The 23,643-nt window shown below is 39.5% G+C and overlaps 1 protein-coding gene across 4 annotated transcripts in view; it reads left to right on the top strand.

Annotated features, from left to right (window-relative positions):
* Positions 1-23,643, top strand: part of ADAMTSL1 (ADAMTS like 1) — a 394,686-nt gene that overhangs the window by 208,400 nt on the left and 162,643 nt on the right. For all 4 annotated transcript variants that reach the window (XM_079330161.1, XM_079330160.1, XM_079330159.1 and 1 more), the window contains one exon: positions 13,807-13,934. In XM_079330161.1, coding sequence (XP_079186287.1) covers positions 13,807-13,934 — 128 coding nt within the window. The remainder of the gene's footprint in view (positions 1-13,806; positions 13,935-23,643) is intronic.

Genomic DNA, 23,643 nt, shown 5'->3' with positions numbered 1-23,643 from the left:
ATGTATGGGTATAATTTCTTCCTGTATTAGAATTCTGTATTCGAACATATTTTACTAACCTCTTTCTTCAGATTCTTGAAGTATGAAACTTACTTCTTTTTCCACCAAGTGCAGAAGCTTGCATGAGCTAAACTAAGGTTGTATGATGAAAGCTTTTTTGGTTTTGGATTTTAGTGGAAGGAAGTCAGCACTTAATGTAAGCAGTTAAGCTACTGGTCTGCTTCACTGGTCTGTGTCACTAAAGTTTAATGTTCTTTTAATGGCTTTGCTAGATTCTTAGGGCTGAAAAAGAATGATGCAAGAAGGTTTGACATAGAACACTGTGGAGAGTCTAATGATTGGAATGTGGTCACCTGTAGTCATGGATCTGTCAGCTGGACAACTTTCAATACTCAGAAGGTTCATGAGTCAATGTAAAGTCTGAGAAGGCCACATGACCAGACAAATAATTATTTAGAAGAGGAGTATCAATCTCTCCAGGACTAAATTTTCACTGAAGCAAATAAAACCTTAATCCATTATAACTGAGTCATTAGGTGTCCAAATAAAACTTCATGATTTCTGTTGTATTGTCAAATCTGCAGACACATGTGTTGCTTCTATTGGTTTTCTGTAGCTATTTTCTTAACATTGTAAGAAAACTCAGAATTGTATGGGAAACAATTATATGGGAGACAAATGGGTAACTGCAGTCGGAGGAAGGAAAAGAATGGTAAGATCATCCTTATGGAAACAATTTAAAAGCTAAAGGTATTGGAAAAAAAAAAAAAAGAAGTGAAGACATACCAACCACAAGGTGCTATAATAACATAATGAAGAACAGGAAAAAGAAAAAGAAATAATTTGTCTCAACCCAGGCCAAGGACAGTTCTAAAATTAGTCTTCTTATCTGGTGGACAACAACTAATCCAGAAACTGGCTTGAGGTGTTTATTTCATCAAAGTATCGTACTTGGGTATGAACCATAATTTCTTCCTAACTCTTGTATAGGATTAGCTAGTTTCTGCTGTTGGCTTCTCTGACTTTTTGCATCACCCTATGGACAGGCTTGTCTTAACAGATGGCTGACCAGTTTTGCACACTCAAGATGTTACAACATGTTCTAACTCTTAGATATAGGTTTAGGCAAATGAGGGAAGTAAGCAAAGGATATATATTCGTGGATGAGATCTTCTCTTAGATCCTTAACCCTGTGTAGTGTTGAACATAGACCAGTAAAATCTGATCCCTTAGATGTCCTTCTGTCTCAGGGAATGTAAATCATTTCATCATAGGTCTGAGATTTTCTATCATCCATCATTTAAGTACCCCGTTTAGAATTTCATTCCACGTATGACCACGGTTTTCTTACTTTTTTTTCTGTAATAACTGAAATCTTCCATACTTCTAAGTTTGGTCAGATTGGGAGGGGAGGGAAAGCAGTGAGTGTATTTGTGACATTTAACTTTCTTACAAATCCAGCATATGTAGAAGTCTTAGTAGTTTTGCCACTTGTGGATTTTTTGGTCACTGCTTGTAGGGGCAGTCCCTCTAGCTGTGCAGAGAAATAAGTGGTATGTATATTCACTGATTCTACTATACATTAATCTTCAGGTTGTTTCCACTTTAGTCTTCACTGCCCTTATGAAATCTCTTCTAAGGTCTCAACGTCAAAAATTTCCGCTTTCCAGGGACTTCTCATAGAGGAAGTTCAGCAGAGAGGGTGTCAGGGTAGAGGGAAGGGTTGTGTGATAATGTAAGACATCCTGAAATAAATTCCAAGAGTGCGCAAGAAATGAGACAGGAAATTATATGCAACTTATAATAAATTCAAACTGTCGCATAAAATAAATATATTCATTTTGTTTCCATATGAATATACTGTGTGGGTGTCGGCTTTCCCCTTCTGGCTTTTTGGGGCATAATCTCAGTCCCTGTTTGAAGTTTGCTAGTGTGTTGTTCACATTCTGCACTATATCAACAGAGTCAGATATGAAAGGAAATTAAGGAAGTAATAAGTTCTCCTACTGTTTTGATGCTGGCATCAGATGGGTGAATTGTTTGTTTATTTACTTACTTACTGGTTATCGAAATCCCACATTTCTTTCAGTCTGAATTGTTAAATGCATGAGTTGCTCAGGGTAAACCTAAGGGCCCTTAACAAGCCCAGGAGTGTCTTCTTTTATTGTAAATGTCTTTAGAGTATTTTTTGGACAGCATTTTTCATACTTCCTGTAACTTTTTAAAGGACAAAGCATTTTCAAGTTCCTGTGGTATGTCCAATATGTCCCTTAAAGGTCCAGCCATGTTTTAAAAACTAAATATCTGAATTAACTGAGGGGGAGAGGGAAGTATAGTAACAGAAATACGTGAAAACTATGGCTTTGATTGTAAAACTCTGGCAGTCCAAACATTAGCAGTCTTGTCATTCTCCAATGGGCTCATCCACCCATCAGTGCTGGTAAGCATTATGTTGAGAGGGAGGGTCTTATCACCTTACTAGAACTGGAGACTGACCTAGAGAAAAATGCATATCCTTTCTGTGTAACAAACTGGTTCAATATGCGGGTGTGTCAGTTCTGTTGTTTGAGTACATCAAGTGAAAAAATGTTTTGATCACATGGGATTACAGGACAGCATGAGAGGAGTGGCAGCAGTTTATATCCTAACAAGTGTTTATCCACTTCCATGTTGGCAGTTCAATGTAAATTCATGGGAAAGGGAAAACAAAACAAAATTAAAACCAAAACAAACCAAAAAAAAAAAAAAAAAAAAAACAAAACAAAAAAAAAAAACCAAAACAGAGGGGGGGGACACACCAAACCTGGTCCTTCTTTCCTGTATTCCTGCCTTCCTTCTTCTTCTTCCTGCATACCTTCCTGCCTTCCTCCCTCCCTAATTTTTGCATAAATATTTCCCTTTTGGTTTTCATGCCTCCAGCAAGGCTTAAACTTTCAACTCTTTATAAGGCTCCTTGTTTTAAGATAAGCACCTACATATCTCCGTGAGGTAACTGAGGGGGATGGCAGACCATAAGAAGAGCAAATTTTGTTTTGAATAAAGCTCATAGTTGTGGATGTTGTCAGAAATTGCACAAGTCTTTGGAAAGTTCTCTTCCCTTGTCTGAAATGCCTCCTGACCAGAGTGTCATCTGCCTGTTGCAACCTATGTCACCTTGCCTTAGTGTTGTGATCTGCTCCAGAGGAGGCTAAATCTGAGTAAAATCTATGCTGAACAAAATCTATGCTGATGCAGCAATGTCGCCAAGTTCAGACTTTCAGAACTAAGGTTTCTAAAGCCAGATGACATGGTGTTTTGTGAGGGGGCTCATGTGGAACATTGTGATCTCACAGAGGGTTAAGTTAGGTGGGTGAATATATGAAGATTAAGGTCACTTTACTGAAAAGGAAATTGCCAGTATAAATTTCTTCAATGTAAATGTCTTCCTCCTTGGGAGACACGGTGGAGCTCTAAGTGTCAGGCGTAAATTAGCCATTTTTTCCTAAAACTGATGAGCACAGCACAGCCAGCTCATACTTGCATTTCTCATCACTTAGAAAAGGCTTGGCATGCAATAGACCTCATCACAAGTTACAATTATACTTTTTTTGTGCTTTCTGTGTGCCTTGTGTGCTTTTTCCCTGTACACAGTTCTTGCTACATGAAGACAAACCCTAAGTCCTAGAGTGCAAGATGCGCTTTTGAACCCATTCTGTTGGGTGGGTTCTGAATTCTGAAAAGTGATTTCACCTATCCTGCATGTGAACCAGTCCTAGCCTTAAAAACCCTGAGTCAATAAGGCAACAAGTCTGAGGCTGAGCCAGCTTGAACTTGCTCTGTATTGGATCACCCATGGCTGGTGTTTACACGAGCACAGCAGGATTTAAATACAGCAAAATGTTGCAACTTCAGTCTGTGGGAGGAAGAAAGAAAGCTCTTGCATTCACATTGCTCTCCTGGTGTGTTTTTTCGTACGGGTAAGAGGGGTGAGAGATAGGACTGATCTGAGGTTTATAAGGCACTACTATAAAATGTTACACGGAGTTCAGTGTGCACACGTAGAAGCGATATAGTGTCAGCTCCATCCTCTGCCAGCAGCCCTCTTCCCTCCCCTCCAGCTGGCTGCTGCCCTTCTGCGAGAAGAAATGAGCTCACATTTGGCACATTTCTCCTGGGATACAGCTTCCAGTCCAGGTTTAGGAATGGTTGTTTAGCTCTTAATGTCCTGAGATGGCTGTTAATCGATTCCTCCCATGATGCACACTGGAAGCTGTGTCCTGCCGTATTCACAGCACAGCTCTGTGGTTTGCTTCAGGGCACTAGAATCCCTTGGGACTACAAGGACAGCACTGGCAATGTTCTTATTCTTCTGAGATGAATTGATGTGTGGAGATACTGATGTAAGAGGGGGTTGTAGCCGTGTACAACGTTGAGACTACAGACACAGTGTTTTCAGGACATCAGTGTGACACTTCATCCTATGACTTGTGCAGTAGCCATATCAGGTCAAGGAAGGGACGTGAGGTTATTGCCTTCTCAATAAAACTTTGCTCTCCTTTTCAAAAGGAAAACATACTATATTTTATGTTTTTTCTGGCCCCTTTAGTAATGAGTCTGTCTTGTTAAGAATAAAAGAAGACAAGAAGAAATACATCACTGAGAGGGCTAACACAGCAAGTTTTTACTGTTGTCCCCAAACTGAGCTAGCTGTATGTGTTTCAGGTGTTTTCCCTTAGGGTAAAGAAAAAGTGACCTATTGCTCTTTCCCTTTGTTCACAGCAGCAGAATAAGCACTGAGAAACTGTAAGAATATTTTGGTGAGATTTCCTCTTCCATCCTTATCAAGGTGTCTTCCCTGTTTGTTTTAACTGATGGATGATTTGAGGCAGAGAAGAAAGAGTAAATTAAAAACTATCCAGAAAGAGATTTGGATTTTATTTTTGTTGTTGTTGCTGCTGTTTATTCCTTTTTAAGAGACTGAAAAAAAAAATCCTGGCCTATTTATCCGCACTAGCAAAATCTGAGCATAATTACCCGAAGTTCAGAATGCATGCTCACACACCTGTGCTCCTGTGGTAGTACCTTCCTTGGGGTTTGGAGACACTCAGATCAAGGGTTCCCTGTGCCAGGGGTTTTCCATAGGAAACACTCTCTTGATCCCCTCAAAAGCCTTTTGCTTTGACTTGCAAGTGAAAAGGAGGCAAAAATTCTTAAGTTAATTTCCAAGACGGTGAAGCCTGGGGCGAGTGTGATGGTACTGCTCAGCTCACAGTTGCATCCCAGCAGAAGGGAGCTGCTTTTATCCCGAATTCCTCCCACAGAACTGAAGAGACAGTGTTCGAGGAATAGCCACTTTCACCTCAAGATATCTGTTACTCATTGCAGCTACTTTTCTTCCCAGGTTGTTTGCCAGGAAAAACAGTGCTGTAGGAGTATTTGAACAGTTCCATAGATATCCTTTTGTCCTGGCCATTTGGAGCAGCACACGGTTGTTCAATGGCAGCAGTGGAACTTTTAGAACTTGTAGTGGAACTTGTAGTGGAACTCAGCACCTCAGGTGCAGTAAATAACTCAGGCAGATTGGGTACAAGAGCATTTTCTCTTTTCACCTTTTAACTTCTGTGAGAGCATAACTTCCATTACTTTGGTTAGCATGTCAGGTAGGCGGGATTTTCTGGTTTGTGTGGACCTTCTGGAGGCTGGCTGGCTAGCCGGTCTGGTGGCAAAAGTTCTTTTTTTGCTTTTACATGGAGTACAGAGAAGACAATGGGAAGACAAGCTATTTACCATACAAGCTAAACAGTGTTCAACTGTCCTGACTCTGAATCTGACCTTTGGGAAAAGAAAATAGGTTGAAGTCATTAATTGCTAAGGCTGATTTGGGGACCTCTGAAATTAAAAGATACCTGCTTGGAACCAAAGAAATATTGTCATGGGAAATCGTAGTGCTTCCTAGAATCATGCTGCTCAGAAGCAAGAGGCTTACTTTCATAAGCCCTTTTTAGTATGGTACAGTTATTCTGGAAGAGTAGATGTGCTTTGGTCATACAGTACCATTTAAAATTATATGCAACTTTTTGCCTAGATGATTATTTTCTTTGTGTGCATTGCAGACTTGATATGAAATTTTCAAGATATTCACTTTGAAAAGTTTCAACAGTTAGTCAGAAATGTCTTGCATGTTAACTTTTTTTTTTTTTTTTGATGGTTACCAATATTAATTCAACTGGCCATGAATTTGTTCTGCCTAACATGTTTTTTTAAAAGCCGGAGATTTCCAAATAGTTCCCATGTGGGCTTTAATCCAGCTGTTAACTTGGATGAAATGCAATAAAGATACATAACCTTGTGCAAATGAAATCTTATAAACCATACATTTACATTGGTCGAAGCTTTGAAAGACATGTTTTTTTAAAGAGTTGAGGTCACTGGCCTTGTCCCCTTCTATTACACACTTAGGGAAGTGCTGATAGCAGTTTCTTCCTGGATCACTACAGACAGCATTTCAGTACTGTGTGAAATATATATTTAATCTCAGTGACAAACTATCATCAAAGGATGCTCAAGGATTACTCACAGAAGAATGCATGGATTGTCAAGGATTCCTATAGGGATGAATTTAAACTTATCTGAAAAGTCTGGGCAGGAAAAAACATTATATAAGAAAAATATACTAATTTTCTGTCCCTAACATAATTTTTACAGTAGCTAAAGGCAAGTTTAGGCAGTCACCTCAGAAGAGCCTTGTGTATTGTCACTGACACTTCATCATACCCTGAAACAGTTGGGATATGATAAGAACCAGATGATATAAATTTATTAACCAAACTCAATGCTTCATATTATCTGGGAAATAACTGGCCCAAATTCTGTAGAAATGCTGTAGTCCAACAAGAGTTTTAACTGCGTTTTTCACTATCTATATTGCTGTTCAATCTAGGAAACACACTGGGTGCTGGAGAAAAGGATTTCAGCAGCATTTTGCTGAATGAGGAAGAAGACTCAGAATCAGAATAGAAATCAAGCCACATGATCTGCTTTTATACACACACTCTTCTGTGTGACACTGACAGATAGTTGGATTCTGTAGGGATAGCACTGTTCCAAACAAAACTTTAAATTCAATTCCAATATGCGACTAAGATTTATTTTCTTAAGGTTGAACTTCTTTTATAGACTTCAGGACATGAGCAGAGGTCTAGCTGCTCTCCATTTTTCTCCCTGTATGCATCCGCACACATGTGTACACATATGCTTTTAAAAGAAACATGGTTCTTCTCAGGGATGCAGCTCCTTGATGTCCAGGTAGTTGTGATTTAAGAATCTTAAACATTTGCATTTCAGATAGTCTAAAGGGTTTCTGTGTACTGAAAGTTGAAAGGGTAGGAAACATCACTGAATATAATATGAATGCCTGACAACTCTTTAGTAAATTCAGAAATTACTATTAAACACTGAAACTGGATTTTTTGAAGAATTTAGTTTAAAGGTTTTTGTTTGTTTTTTTTAACTTCTGTAAGCATCTTCACCTGACTACCCTATCTAGTGACACTGATTTCCTTTTTGCTTTCTGGTCCAATAATGCAAGGTGTTTTTCTTGTTTCTCATTAGACAACTCTTTGGGAGTCCTCCTGCACATTCCCACAGAAGCTGAAGTATGGGCTGGTAGGTGCAGGACCACCATCAGATTCAGATAATAAGGGATAAGGAAGATCTGTTTTGATTAGTGCTAGGAGATTTATTTGTTTATATAGGTCATGAATAAGCAAATTTCTTAAGGTTGGCATTTCTGACTTGATACTTCCTATGTCAGAGCATCCTGAGTTTTGGCTGGACAAATCAATGGATTTTTCCTGGAAAGTTCAGGCTGACATCCACTTAGAATGGACAGAAGGGATAAGGAAGGTCTTCTGATACCAGCAAGGGGGCATAATGAGCCTTGATGACTGCATTTTTTTTCTTTGACATCTGCAGTTAGCCGCTCGGAAGATCTCGGGTTGTACGAGGAGGCAGGGCCACCTCCCTCTCCATAGCGTTGCTAAGTTATAGAACCATAAAAGGAAGTAACGCGGGCGCGCGGAGGTTACTTAAGAGCGCACACACAGGAAATAAATGCATTTCGCCGTTCACCATATTGGTGTGATGTGTGATCTGTCCGGCAAGGTTGTAAGTGCGCCGTGGTCTTGCTCCTAACCAGGTTGCACTAGCCTCAATCGTAGGCAACATAGTGGTGCCAAAACACGGGAGCGCCCCCTGACACACGGGTGCGTGTGCACTCCAGGCGACGGGAGACACGCTGGAGGAGGAGATGACCGAAGCGGCAGGACCAACTTCGGTGGGAAGGATGTTTCCAGTACCACCGAGATGGAATCGCTCGGGAAGGTAATTGCAGAAATCCACGAACAGTGGGGTATTAGTTGTAAATTTAACGATTTTAATACCGCTATTAGGGGGTTGTTAATGTTAAATATTATCAATCATCCAGTTGACATTTTGCATTCAGAATGTTGGGGGAGGTGCATGACTGCTCTCGCAGACGATGTTATCGAATCCGGCTCTGGTAAATGCCTTAAAAGCTGGGGCAAAGTTAGGCAAGCATTAAAAAACGCCGTAGAGGAGCAGGAGAAGTGGAAGGCAGCCCAGCAATGCTTAAGAGTCATTCCGAAACTGGGTGTGGGAGCCGCAACTCAAACTGTTGCTAGTGATAATCTTGCAAACTCAAATTCGTTGTCAGATACTAATCGCTATCCTCATCTCCAGCCCCGACCCCCGATCCAAAAACTAACCCAAACCTACTTCCTGAATGCAGTAGCTGCCCATTCTTTAATGATGGTGCTAACGATATAAATAAAGGCCAAATAGAAATAAGACCGCCACCCTATGCCCCACAATATGGCGCCAAGGAAAAACAGGAAGGGCGGGGCCAGCAGCCGATTCCCGCCACAGACATGTGCGGTCAAGACCAAGGGGAGGGAGGTGTGGTTTCTAACTGGGAGGGGAGACCGGAGGCCTATCAGAGAGGGAGCCCTCACTGGGAGGGGAGACTGGAGGCCTATCAGAGAGTGAGCCCTCACATATTCCCTCAGATGGTCAAGAAGTGCCCAGAAAAAAGGCGGAGCAAGGCAAGCGTTGCCACCACCTACCAAAAACCCAGAGGGTGGAACCTGACTAAAAAACACAGTTTGTCGGAAGTCCCTGACCATTCCACTTCCTCCCAGTTAGAGAGTGAGGTCGAGAGAGCCCTAAGGCTGAGCCGGGATGGGTGGTGCAAGGAGTTTAAATATAAAAAGCCCAGATTCCGATTCAGATTCCGATTCGGTTTCCGATTCAGACGCAGATCTCACAAAGTCTTGTTGGCTATGTTACCATTCCAGACCACCCTTTTACGAGGGAATAGGTTCCAACAAAACCTTCAAGTACTCACAGGAAGACAACCCCAAGCAGTGCAACTGGGATGCCCCCAGCAAGGGAATTACCCTAGATATAATCTCAGGCTACGGAGCTTGCATAGGAAACAAGAGTATTAAAACCCAAAATAAAGAGCTGTGTGGCTCCTCTATTCGCTTAGACCAACGTAAGAAGTGGGCCATTCCTGCGTCAGGGAGTATATGGGCTTGTCACATCACCGGGCTTACCCCCTGTGTCTTTATAAAGTATTTTGATAAATCTAACGATTTCTGTGTTCAAGTTGTTGTTATCCCCAGGATCCTTTATCACACAGATGATGAGGTCATGCTGCACTTTGAAGCTGAACCATACTGAGTGAAACGAGAAATAGCGACCACTATCAGCCTAGCAGTACTGCTGACCCTCAGAGGAACAGGTGCAGCCACTGGCATTACATCATTAGCCACACAAAAACAAAGCCTGCAGCAGTTGCAGCTAACCATAAATGAAGACCTCCTTGAAATTCACAAAAACATTTTAAAACTAAAAGAATCCCTGTTTTCCCTGTCAGAAATGGTCCTTCAAAATAGGCGAGGTCTAGAGCTCCTGCTAATGCAGCAGGGAGGACTATGCACCACCCTAAACAAAGAGTGTTGTACATATGTGAACCACTCAGGTCCCATCCGGCGATCCATGGCTGAGCTCAAAAATAGACTCGAGCGTTGCTGTCATGAGCTCCAACAGCAGAACTGGTTTAATTCCCTTTTCAGCCAACACCCTTGGATTACCCCCATTGTCTCTACCCTAATAGGACCTGTTATCATTATAATGCTTGCCCTTATATTCGGACCTTTTCTGCTCAACAAGGTTACCCAGTTTGTCAAAGCTTGGTTAAGCCGAATTGATATTATGCTTTTGCAACAAAGACAGCTAACTTAAAATAACCGCAAAGCTAGTTTTACCTAGTAACAATTTAGTTCTCTTGCATGTTACTAATAAGTTACTCACCCGAGTTGTAGTTGTTGTGTTTGCATAAATTTAAATTTAATTGTTCATGGAGAGGGGGGAAATGCAGTTAGCCACAACCGCTCGGAAGATCTCGGGTTGTACGAGGAGGCAGGGCCCCTCCCTCTCCATAGCGTTGCTAAGTTATAGAACCATAAAAGGAAGTAACGCGGGCGCGTGGAGGTTACTTAAGAGCGCGCGCACAGGAAATAAATGCATTTCGCTGTTCACCATATTGGTGTGATGTGTGATCTGTCCAGCAAGGTTGTAAGTGCGCCGTGGTCTTGCTCCTAACCAGGTTGCACTAGCCTCAGTCGTAGGCAACAGACATCCACTAGCATTTTGAGAGCCACCAATCAGTAATACTGCTGGCAGAGGTAAAAGTCTTCTTCTGTGATGGAACTGTTTCTTAAAGATTTAAATGGTGCCAGCTTTACTCTTTTCAGCTTTAAGGACATACACTCCCCTCTACTTTTTTTTTTTTCGCCATTTTTTATTCCTTCTTGTTACTCTTTATGATAGGAATTTCAGGGCTTTAAAGAAGTACTGTAGGAGGTCTTGCACCACAGAACTCTTGACTGCTGCTTTAATGTAAGATCTTAAGTTTAGCTCATTTGCCAAAAGTGGTTAGAAATTAACTGTCAGTATAAGCTACTTTTGAAAAATCCATGCCAGACAATGAATTCTTGGCTATTAATTGTATATATATCCTCTCAACCTGGAATAAATCTGTAATGGAGAGTTGTCTTCCAATTTGAAATTACTTTTTGGGTATTGTTAGAATTTCAAGCTCAAGCTTAACCACATCAAGCTTGACTCACAGGAAAGAAAACACTCTACTTTCTTTAACATGAAATGTGGATGGCATTGAAATTAATTATGTTTATTCCACTTGTTAAAAGAAAACTTGGAGCCAGTTCGAGGTTGAGATCATAAGTTTTTTGGGAATATATAGGTCTTAAAGCAAGTTTTGGAGTGCAAGTAATAGGCATGTGGATCTTCTTTGGGTAGGATTGCAATTTATGTCAGAGAAACTTGGACCCATAGAATGTCTAGTTGTAATAATGATTTGTGGTGGGGTAAGAGTACTTGGTTCACATGACTTTACCTTGAAACCCTTTTAAATTGTGTCTTAGGGCCTTCAGCCAAGGGTGAATGATCAGCTCATTCACCTGTCTGCAGTAAGAAGATGTTTGTTTTTCTATAAACTAGAAGCACAAACATGTATTTTAATTTTAAGAGAATAAAGCTGCAAATATTAATTTTTATTTCATAAGAGTTACTCTTCAAAAAACAGTCAGGTGAAATAACTTCAGTAAGTTGTCTTATCTTCTCCTATCTCAAATGTAAATGTGAAAAATGAGTCATAACATGTAGTCATAATCAAAATCTGATAACTTATGAAACTTTTTACATTTACCCTCACAATTGCTGTAGTTTTTGTTTGTATTTGGTGGGGGAGTTTTATGTTTTAGTAAAGGTAAGATAAAATGAGTGTGTCAAATAATTGTTACACACTCATTAGACATTATCTCTCATAGACTGAATTAATTTTCTTTTTTACTCATAAATATCAATATTCAAGGCTGATATATTTCACTATATTTCATTACTACTAGTCAGCTTCACTGAAGATAAAATTATTTGAGTGTTGAGTTACCCCTTTGTCTCAAATAATCCCATAGTGTTGCCAACAACCAGGAGGTTCTGGTTGATGGCACAGCATCACCAGCTGAGCAAAGGAGATTTTCCTGCTCTGCTTCTGCACTGGAGTGGTCTCACCTCGAGTTCTGGGGGCAGTTTTTGGGTGCCACGACATGAGAAAGACGTTACTAAAGAGTTCTAAAAGAGAACAACAAAGACAGTAAAGGACCTTGAGGGGAAGCTGTGTAAGGGGTGGCTGAGGTCACTTGGTCTGTTCAGCCTGAAGGAGCCTGAGGACAGACCTCACTGCAGATACAACTTCACTGAGAGGGGAAGAGCAGGGACAGGCACTGATCTTTCCTCTGTGCTGACCAGTGACAGGACCTGAGGGAATGGCATTAATCTGTGTCAGGAGGAGGTTTGGGCTGGATATCAGGAAGAGGTTTTCACTCAGAGGATGGTTGAACACTCTAACATGTTTCCTAGGGAAGTGGCCATAGCACCAGACTGACAGAGTTCAACAAGTGTTTGGGCAGTGCTCTTAGGCACATGGTGTGACTCTTGGGGTGTCCTGTGCAGAACCAAGAGTTGGATTTGATAATTCTTTTGGGTACCTTCCAACTCAGTAACTTCTACAATGCTATGAAAGCTAAAGCTGACTGCTATAACATGGGCCAGCAGTGATGCTTGACAACGTGTCTCTATTTAATGTGTACCTGTAAAGTCTCCCTTGTAGTGTTGTTTTGCCTTCTCATTAATTTTAAGTGCAGTTAGAACTGCTCTTCACGAGGTGATGACCCACAGCACAAGCCAAGCTTTGAAGGAAAGCACTGCCTATCTCCATCAGACACAGGCATTTTTGGTGTAACTTTGCAAGGTTAGTCAGTTTTTCCAGCAAAACCACATTGCTCATGGGGGACAATATATATCTAGATGTTTAAATCATTTGTGTCCTTACAAATCTATGTTTCTATGATGCATTTGCATGAATGCAAATGAATGGTGAATACAGAGATGACTGCTTTATTTGAGGCAGGTACTGCTGTATGTTTATGACTTAATCCTCAAAGAGATGAGCATTTCTGAATCCTTCAGTGCTGCTTCTTTATGAAGTTGTTTGAGCACAGCCATTGGCATTAACAGTAGCACTGTCTAGGTCTGCACCTGACATTGGTAACTCGCGCTCTTTAGGGAATGTGCATTTTCTTTTTAAAGTTAGCACACAGTAGGGGTGAAACAGTTAGGGAAACTTTGTCAGGCAAGTTTCATAGATCTTTAGACAAGGAAGCAATGAGAATTCTTTATGGCAAGCGCATGAAAGTGATTTTATTGAATGCCTTTTTAGCACATTGATTCACTATGTTATGTTTCAATTTTTCCTTAGCAGCATTTTGAAAAGCACCTTTCATTATGCCTTTTCATAACTTCTAACAGAGCAGCAAAACTTCAGAGCACAAGGTCTAATGTCTATAATGCTCCATTTCTTAATCAAAAAGAAAAATCAATCCTTTGTCTGCTGTTCAAAGAGCTCTCTTAGAGCAGTCTTCACTAGCATCAAACTGAGACAAAGTAGGATATTCAAAAGATCAAAGTTAATTCATACACCATTCACTACTAAGGATCTGGTTGGCAACCAGTAGGCGCATGCCAGAGAGGAACAGCTTTATTCAATTTATTCTGTGCTTTCAATAACCAGGATGATATCCAGTAAAAAGAGAGGTTAAACTAGCAACAGCAATTATGAAGCCTGAATGTTTTTATCTGATTTTTTTTCCTTCTCCCTCTTCTCAGAGCTCCAGAACAGCTCGCTCGGAGGAGGACCGAGACTCGCTGTGGGATGCCTGGGGTTCATGGAGCGAATGCTCGCGCACCTGTGGAGGAGGCGCCTCGTACTCACTGAGACGCTGCCTGAGCAGCAAGTAGGTGGCTGAATTCTTACTTTGCTGATGGAAAAATTCAACCTACTGCTATGTGTCAGACCATAAGAACTGACCAGTTGATCTACATCGACCAAGTCTTGACCACAATTTCCGTCTTGATGTCAAAAAATTATGTTGGTGGTTGTTTTTTAGTTTGGACAAGCAGCCAACATGCTTGATTAGACAACACCCTTTAAAACATAGCAAGAACCCATGGAGATAAAAAAGTGGTCTGGACAGCTTGAAAGGCTGCCATCTCCTGAAGCTGAAGCTTTCCTCCACTTTCACACTTTAAGCACTTGTACCATAATACAGATAATTCACTATATTTAGTACCCCACAGCCTCAGCCACACTGACTATAAAAGCAACACATTAATCAAATGTGGCATCCTGAGATATATAAGCAAGAGTAACAAAGCTACAAAGGATATCTTACAATTAAATTTCAGGTAGGAAGTTTTCAATACCAGCAAGGCTCCTCCCAACAAACAGAAATAAAATGGTCTGGTATAAAAGTGAATTCTGGGTACACAGTGAGGAATCTGAGATTTTATTCCTACAGTTGTTAGCTTGTAATGGAAAATGAACAACTCATTTGACATCTTTTGCACTCTGTATTTTATATAAGTTTTACCAGCAGGTTATTTCTAGCAAATATTATTTCTATCTCTTGAGGAAAAAATTTTCCTGCAGTAAACATGGTATATGTGATAAATACTAAGAGATTTCTGATAAAGGATATGAAGGGAAACTCCAGACCCAAACTTTATGGCTTACTGCCGTCTCTGATACCTTGTATATTGTAGGATAAAAAGATATAATACAATTTTCCATCCTACATAGTTTCTTTCATATTTTTATTCATGTGCTTGTAAAACTGATGTTAATATAACAAACAGCAGCCATGCAGTACAAGCAATTTCCTCTGTCTGACATTTTAATATGTGATGTTGTTTAGTGAAGACCGGAAACAGGCATTGAACCATAATACCAGAATAGGACATGGTGCATTTTAGCTTTATCTGTGAACAGTCTCCTAGTAGCCCCATTTATTGAGTTGACTGTGTGCAAAAGTCTGCTGGAAGAAAAGACAGGCAAAGGTGTCTTGAAATACGTGGAAAACCAGTACTTTGCTATTCCATTCCCATGGATTAAAAAATATATATATATATATATATATATATTTTAGTTTTAAGCGCAAGACGAGATTCTAATACCTTGTTAGTTTCATGGCCGGTTGTGATTCTGCATTCACCTCAAAAAATCTGAAGATCGAGAGGCAGAAACTTAATTTTGATCACAGGATATAGTTTTCCATACTTTAAAAAAATAGATGACCTTCAATATGTTGCTTTAATGTAGACATGAACCAAGACATACCAGGAGATCTGGGGAATCTGAGCAATAGGTGTATTGTCTCCTCCCTCGTGAGAACTGTCTGTGTGGTTCTAGAGGGCAAATCTTGTAGTTTCAAATAGTGGTAGTAGTTGACATGGTCTTCTCTAATGTGAGAATAAACCATTTCTAGTGGACTCTCTTTGATTCTTGTGCTGTTCAGGAAGACTCTGAAGCTGGGGACCAGTGGAACAGGGAATAACCTCTTAAATCACATTAAACTGTGTTTCATGCATTACCTTACTACTGTCCCTTTAGGACACAAGCAATCTTCCTGCCTTAAGAAACCAGCCACAAACTATGACCCATTCAGACATGGAAACCTCAGATTTTTGGGATAGAAAATGGGGAGTTAATAAGATGTGTGACCTTTGGTAGCCAGTAGCAGTAAATCATAAATAGTAATATTTGTTCTGGAATTAGTACTCGATCAAATTTATGATAGTTTTTCATTTTTTCCTGGTCTATGTGCAATTGTTAATGAAGTAAAGGGTTTAAAGTATTAGTTTTTCTGCTAAGCAAGCCTTTTAAGCTGCTAAGTCAGAGAGGGAGCAGGGTAAAGAAACTCATCAAAGGCTCCCGAGCAAGCCTGTTCACATGCGAACCTCAAAGCTGGCAGGGCTTGATCAAAATTACCACCTCTGAGGGACAGTTTCTTGGTCAGTACAGTTTATCTCATGTATTTGTTGTGGGTAATTTTACTGCAACTTGAAGGAAGATACTAGATTCTTCTGGCAAATGAAAACTGGCAGGACATTTAGAACAAATTGGAACAAATTAATCCTAAATATTTCTCATCCTGGAAGAATGTTTATAATGCCTTGTGTCTTTTAGCTCTGTATGAGGTGACTTTCAGAGCATCACATGTATAGAGAGAACCTAGTGCATCTGCTTTGGAGAAATGCAAAGACTAATTGCCCATTCCTAAATACCATTAATATATATAGCTAAATAAAGAAAATCAGCTTTCTTTCCAGCTTTTCTTTGCCAAAATTATGTTCATGCTTGTGTTGTTTTATTTGGTGTCCTAGTTTGAAAGGACAGGTGTCTGCCAGTAAGGGCAGAAGTTTCCCTTTGGAATAAAGACTTTGGTTCCACTCCCCTCCCCCAAGTATTATGATTGTTTGAATCAAGGACTCTGAGGCAGAGATAAGGGGGGTGGGAATAACAGCTCTTTTACTAATATATCTAACTATACAAACAGAAAACAATAACAGTTAAAATTGCTAACAGAACGAAATAGGTAACTCGGTGTCAGTCCCTTTAGATGCAAGCACGCTGTCTCTGTGCTTAGTCCAGAGTCCGGATCTGCCAAAAGGCAAACGGGAAACGGAGGCAGGAAGGAGGGGGAGAGGGGAGGCAGCAGCCACGCCGGTCCCAGGCGGGAACGGGCTGCAGCGGCGGCTCCTCGCTCACCGTGTGTGTCCTGGGGATCAACTGTGTCCGCAGAGGCAGGAGGCTGGAACGGGGCAGATGCAGGGCAGGTGATCGCAGAGGGTCTGGCTCTCCTGTGCTCGGCCGCGTGGCTGAACGATCCCAGGCGTCCTCCTCCCAGCTCGCCGGGAAACGCGAGTGCCCTCCCGGAAGCCTCAGAGGCCCCTCCGGGGCCGTCCCCACCCACCCCTTTGTCTGGACCCATCAGGGACCCTGGGTGTAGCCCGGCCAGCTCCATTGGCATGATAATGGGAAAAATTCTTTCAATTGACACAGTAACAGAAAACACTCAACCCCCAACATTTGGGAACATGTTTTGTGTTAGGCCTTCACAGCTGTGATGAAAGAATGGAAAGTGTTAGTGAAAAATTCTGTATTCTTGTGTTATACATAGCAAAAATTTCAGGGTAGTGGCTGTTTAACAGTACATTTCATTAGAACAACTGGTTCTAATTATACTCAGGACATTATGATAGTGATATAGATACATATGCCAGTCAGGGCATATGTAAATATATATAAATACAAGCAGACAGGGGTTGTCAGCCCGAGTCAAATGTATGTCTTGGTATCCCATGCTGGTAACAAGCACTGGAGCACTCCAAGGGCAGAATAAACGCCAGGAAAATAAAGTTTGATTAACTAAAGTACCAAAACTCAAAGGATTACTCTTTTCATGCTCTTTATACACTTAACTCTTTCTGATAATATAATATCTGATACTGTTGTTATTTACACAAAAGGACAGACTCCCTTCAAATGTTACTGGGTTTTGCCTCAACTCACTTGAAATTGAACCTCTGAGACTAATTGTATATTAGGTGGAGGGGTGAGTATTTTTATCATTTTATCATTTTAGAATGTTTTGCCCTTCAGATTTCCTATCTTTATTTTTCTTTTCTTTTTTTTTTTTTTTTTTTTAAATGAACTGCCATGAGCACCCTCATGAAAACCTGTATAGAGAAAAACCATAGACGACTCCTGTTTTTCTTGAGGGCCAGACTAGCAACACTTGAGCTCCTATAGTGAACCTTGTTTTATTAGCTATTTGGTACTTTGGATACAGGGGTTATGAAAATGCAGGTAGAGAGGCAATGCAATATGGACTTTGCCCTTTTGCTTAGAATCCGACTCTTATTTGTTGCAATCTGTTGGTTGTTTCTGTTTATGAAAAAAACATGAAGCAGAGAATAGTTTGACTGTACAGAAGAATGCTGAGCTAGTTAGGGAGTCCCAAGGTTACAGATCTGAACTAAAGGGCCAAAATTCGGGATCGTCACCCTTACCTCTGGGAAATAATGTGAAAACTTAAGAATAGAGTGGACGTTTTCCAGCATTGAATGAGGGTTTTATATATAGTAGCACAAGAAAGTGAACATTAACATTTTCCTAACAAATTTCCCTCAGTATAAAAGTGTCCAAGATTTTAAAAAAGCAAAACAAGACCAAAAAACATCAATAGGACAAAACAAATGGACAAGGAAAAGCACACATTAAAATAAATAAAAAACAAACAAACATGTAACAAATGTGAGAGAGTTAATTCCAGTATTGTTCATACACTTGATACTGTCTGTGTTACTGACTGGAACATATTTTTCTTTCCTTTTGAAATACCTCACTTTCTTTCTTCACCTGATGGCTGCCTTTTGGTAATGAAAGTGAACCACAAATGTGCAATTGCCTTTTTGCTAGTTCAGCCTGCTAAATTAGCTTAAGTGATTCACTTGTTTGGTTGTTCCGCCCATTGCCATTGCATTCTGCAGAGTGAAAACAACTGATCTGCATAAATGACTCTCAGTTTTATTGTCATTTGACTTGGTTCATAAAATAGCAACCAATAACCTTTGAAGGTTAGGTTAGTAAACTAGCTAAAATAGCTAAAATTGAGTCAACTTTATGATGCATGCATTTTTCATAAGACAGAAAATGCCTAAAATAAATTAGACTTTTTTTCATTAAGGAGCAATATTTTGTAATTTTGATCACACATATTAATGATTTACAAAGCAAACATCCAGTGGTTTGTGTTTGGCAGATGATGGAATAGATGCATGTTAATCCTGTTAGTTTGAAGTTAAATAAGATAATAAGAAACTATTAGTAGCATTTCTGATTGGCATTGAAAACAAGATACATTAATTACTGGATATCTGAAAAAAATATTAAGTTTCATCTGTATAAAAGTCTATACCAAAATATTGGCTACTGTTGCTGCTTCACAAATGAATTCAGAATGTAGTCCTAGCAAGCATCTGTGACTCTTCAGACTGCATTCAAAATCATCTGTCTCAGGGGCTTTGATTCCCAGAAATTTTTCTTGTCTAAACTGATACAAGATCCTTTAAACTTTCTGAGTGAAAATTACGATGGTGCATTTATTTAGATTGGGAGTTGCTTCTTGGCCAGATAGAAGCTGACATGTATTACTGTAATTATTGTGTGATGATATAAATGGAGTCTGGTCTATCCTGGCACTATTAAATAAGCCAGATTAGGCTTTTAAACATTTATGAAATATTCCTGTATTGGTCAAAATAATCAGTTTAGGTACTGTAGGGTTTTATGACCTTGAGAATAAGCCCTTTTCTAGTTTAAGATCTGCAGAATAAAGAGCGATATATTTGTGAACAAATGCTATCAAAGTTGTTGAATGTATCCCCAAAAATAAATGGCATTCCGTTGAAATATGCCACATCATTTTTAAAGGGTATAGTCAATGTCATAAAATTCTTAGGTAGTATGCACTATGAAATTATTAAGGAGGCTGTTTCTCATTACCTTGTTTAAAACTGTATCTGTATACTAGTGTAGTATATTGCTTCCTTCGAAGACCTTCTGGGTACCCAAATTGCTGTTTTTGCCTGCTTCAGTTGATATTTCTGCATCTTTTATTCTGTAAAGGACATCCTCCATGATATAGTGTATGACTCCAAATAGCTGGAAGAAAGTTTTAGTTTCTTTAGTTTTTAGGTGCTTCTAGCAAGGTCTGTGCCACCTAGCAGCATTTCAGAAAGTAATTAATTTTTCTATTTATCTGCGATTAATGAAATCTGTAATTATGAGAAGTTGAAACCATTTTCTAGTTTAATTTGATGGAATAACTTTTCCATTTTTTTGAGAGAGACTACAGCTCTCTTTCTGATGGCAAAAGCAGCAAGCAACATACCTGAGTCAACATCAGCAGTATAAGAAGCTGCAAATTTCATGCAATGTAAATCACTATTGTAAGCTGTGGAATGACTGCTGGTGGTCTTCAGAAAACCAGACACATTGTGCTGGCTGTCCTGATTTCTAGCTTCAGTGCCTTTCTGAAGTATTTAAAATTATAGAACATGCTTTCCTAGCATTGTTTTCCTGTGGAATCCCTTGCTAGACCTGACACAGAGATGTAATGTACTGATGTTTTGGGTAGGAAACTGGTGAGTAGTAGAATGAACAGTACTCAGCATTGTATGTACAGGTGAGTGGTGGATATGGTCTCCATAATTGCATCTCTCTGTTGAGAAGTAGCCTACAAACAAAAATGTCTATGAAGCCCTCACTCAGATGATACACTGTTCATATGTCCAGGTTCACTGGAAGAGCTCTCAACTATTCATAAATCCTTCAATAAATCTGTTCCTGGGCTTAAATTAAAAAGAATTAAATCAGTAGATGCATGATGTAGAGTTTTTGTAAGCTTTAATTCCTGTAAGAAACTGAAGATGTTATTCTCTAAAGACCCAAGCACAAGACTGTACATAAGAAATTTCAGTGGAGGCAAGCTAACACACATGATTTAGATGTTGGTGCAAATCCCTCAGAGAACAGAGAACTTAAAATCCTGTTCAGCACGTTTGTTTTATAAAGTCCAGCTGTAAAACCTGCATCCTGCTCTAATTTCTAGAATGTTCAAATTTGGGGTGTTACTATTTTTGGGCCTGCATTATATTTGTGATACAGCAACACACCTCACAACAGGTGAGATTTTATACTATAATTCTTTCCACTTGGATTGTGAAGAGACATCTCATCCTTGTTTAGCTGAAAGGATTTTTTTAATTATTATTTTTGTTTTTATGCCTTTCTTGCATACTGAAAAACATTCACATTGTAATTGCTTTCTGTATATCTGCAACACGTTATATGTGCAAATCTAAAGTTAAATACACTTCTTAAAATATTCTTACTTAAAAAATACACTGCAGTGATGAAAACATATGTGAAACTAACTGCTGAAAATAAATAGCATCCTAAATGCACTCTAACAGGTTTTCTTTTGTATTTTCCATTTTTTTCTTAAATTGGATCTTCATTATTTTAAGTGAACTAGCCAGTCATATTTTTCTGAATTTAAGGAGTGTTATTTAATGCCAGATGTTACTTAGAAAACAACCATCAGTGTCTTGGAATGAGGCAAATAAAAACTTAGAAATAAAAATTGACCAGAAAGATACTGTGCAAACTGTAAAAAATCTTTGCTAAATTCTAATAAAAATACACCTACTAATCTATGAGATGGCTGACCTTGATGTATAAGGAAATTTAGTTCAACATGACTTCCTTCTTGTGAACCCATCACATTCCCAGTCTTTCTTCATAGGAGAGGTGTTTCACCCCACTAGTTATTTTTGTGACCTGAATCTGCTCGCACAGATCAGGTTCTGTCTGTTGCTGGGGACACAGATCTGAACACAACACTCCAAACGGGTCTCATCAGAATTACTGATTGCCTAATACCAAGGTTGTGAAAAACATTATTTATTAAAAGGTTGGCCTTTTGTGGCCCCAGATCAGTACGTGTTTTTATTTGCCTTGCTGGTTTTCTGCATGTAGTGACTGAAGTTAGTATTTTGCCTCCTGGTTGTTTATTTTTTTTTTTTTTTGATTGCAGAAGAAAGAATATTCGTATGATCTGTAACTAAACTTGCCAGGGAAATTTGGCTTGTGCATCCATGCCCACTTTTCTTGTCTCAAAGTTAACTGTTTATGTTCCTCTTCTGGTGTTTCACATTTCAACAACATTGAGGAACTTGTAGGAGACAGTCTTTAAAACACAGAGAATAAAAGATTTCTACAGATGCATGGCAAAACACACCAGTGGATCTCAACAACCCACAGTGGCAGGCAGAGTGCTTATGAACAAAAGGGCATGGAAAAATCTTTAAAATTCTTTGCAAATTTTTGTTGTTTGAATGATTTAGACATGAGTTTAGCAGACCCTCCCAAATAGTTTCAAAAAGTGAACTCCTTAAAGTCAATACAGATCTGATGCATCTCTCTTATTCGTAACAATTTGTTGTTCAGGGCCTTCTTTCTAATTTCCTTTACAGGAGAAGGAAAAATAAAAGAGGCTGACTATTCCACAAACATAGAAATTGTATTGAGTATGACAGGGGGTCACAACAATGTGCCACATTTGGGAAGAGGTGAGAGCAACAGTATGAAGAGAGGGAGATGCAGAATGGTGTTTTCCCGGCATGTGTTGCCTGGCTTCATGCCACAGCCTGTCTAAGATCTCATGGGAAAAGACAGACCCACAGCATACTTATCTCACAAGTATAATGCATAAACCAGCATCTGCCCCAGAAAAGTGGCTATCAAGAGGTGTGACAATAAGATAGTGGAGTTTATTCAGCGCTGCATTAACTTCCAAACCCTGTAGTGAACAGCTGCATCAAAATTCATATAATAAAAATAATCCACTCATGGCTCATAGTTGCTTATTTATGTGCAGACTTGTCTCTTAAGAAAAGCAATTCAAATTCTGATGACTGCTGAGAGTGGCAGGAGTTGATGAGGTCCTCCTCTGAAAATCTCTTTGATAGTCCTTGGTAATTACAGATAAAGGCAACTTTGGCAGGGGATTGCTATTCTTTCTGGCATGGATTTCTGAAAGGCTTCTAACTCTAGCTGAGCACAAATAGACATCTACTTGAGATCTTTGAGAGGGGGGAATAGAACTAAATTTAAGTCTCTCCATAAACTGGAGCCTGGAGAAATAAATATCAGGGGTTTGGGTTGTTTACATTAAGAGAAGTGAATATTTTAATATATTAGAAGTTGTTAACCTCTTTCAGAAACTTTACTGGAAACAAGTGACTAAGTTTAAGGAATGAAACATGATTCCCAGCAGCTTGCTTTTCTTTCATATTCACATGATAATAATTCCCTGTCAAGCCAAATCCTTGGCTACCTTTTTCCACTGAAAAATCCCCTGCAGTGTAGATAACAGAGAAGGCTAGAAGTACTGCTTACTTCTCCCACTCTTTCTGTAATCTTCAAGATGAACTTGGCATTTTGGTTGACTTCCGAGTTTTCCTACTGGCTGTGTGTACTCCTTGTTGGTAGGAGATGTCATTTATATCCTGCAGAGATCAGAGGATAAATGATGACTGTATCTCACAACATGGGCTCAGTAATCTGCCATGATCCTTCCTTGCATGTTAAAGACTCAGTGCTGTGGAATTCTGCAAAGTGTCCATGCTGAGATATGCGTGTAAATCCCGTGAGTTTGAATTCCAAAATAGTTGCTTGTGCTTAAGAGATTCTGAAATGCTGTCCTGAGTTAAGGTAGATCTGAAACACAAACTACTGTGCAAATCTATTGTGAAAATATATCACCTAAGGTGGAAAGCTGTTTACCTGCTTTTAGCTGATGGGTGATAACTAGGAAATAAGTGAGTTTAAATAGCCGAACTCCAAAGAATGGTCTTGTTGAAGAAATAAGGGGAATTTTCCAAGAGTGTTTCCTAGTCTTCACTAATCATAAGAGCACTAGCTGCATCCAGAACTGCACATTTTATCTGAACATCATTGGCCATTGGCTGCGAGAAGAAAAATGGAAAAAAAGAATGGAATAGTTGTTTTGTCATATGTCTCATGAAAGAACCTGT

The sequence above is a fragment of the Erithacus rubecula genome, assembly GCF_903797595.1.
Source record: "Erithacus rubecula genome assembly, chromosome: Z".
Lineage (NCBI taxonomy): Eukaryota > Metazoa > Chordata > Aves > Passeriformes > Muscicapidae > Erithacus > Erithacus rubecula.
Note: the sequence above shows the minus strand (reverse complement) of the source record. Positions and strands in the feature narration are given on the sequence as shown.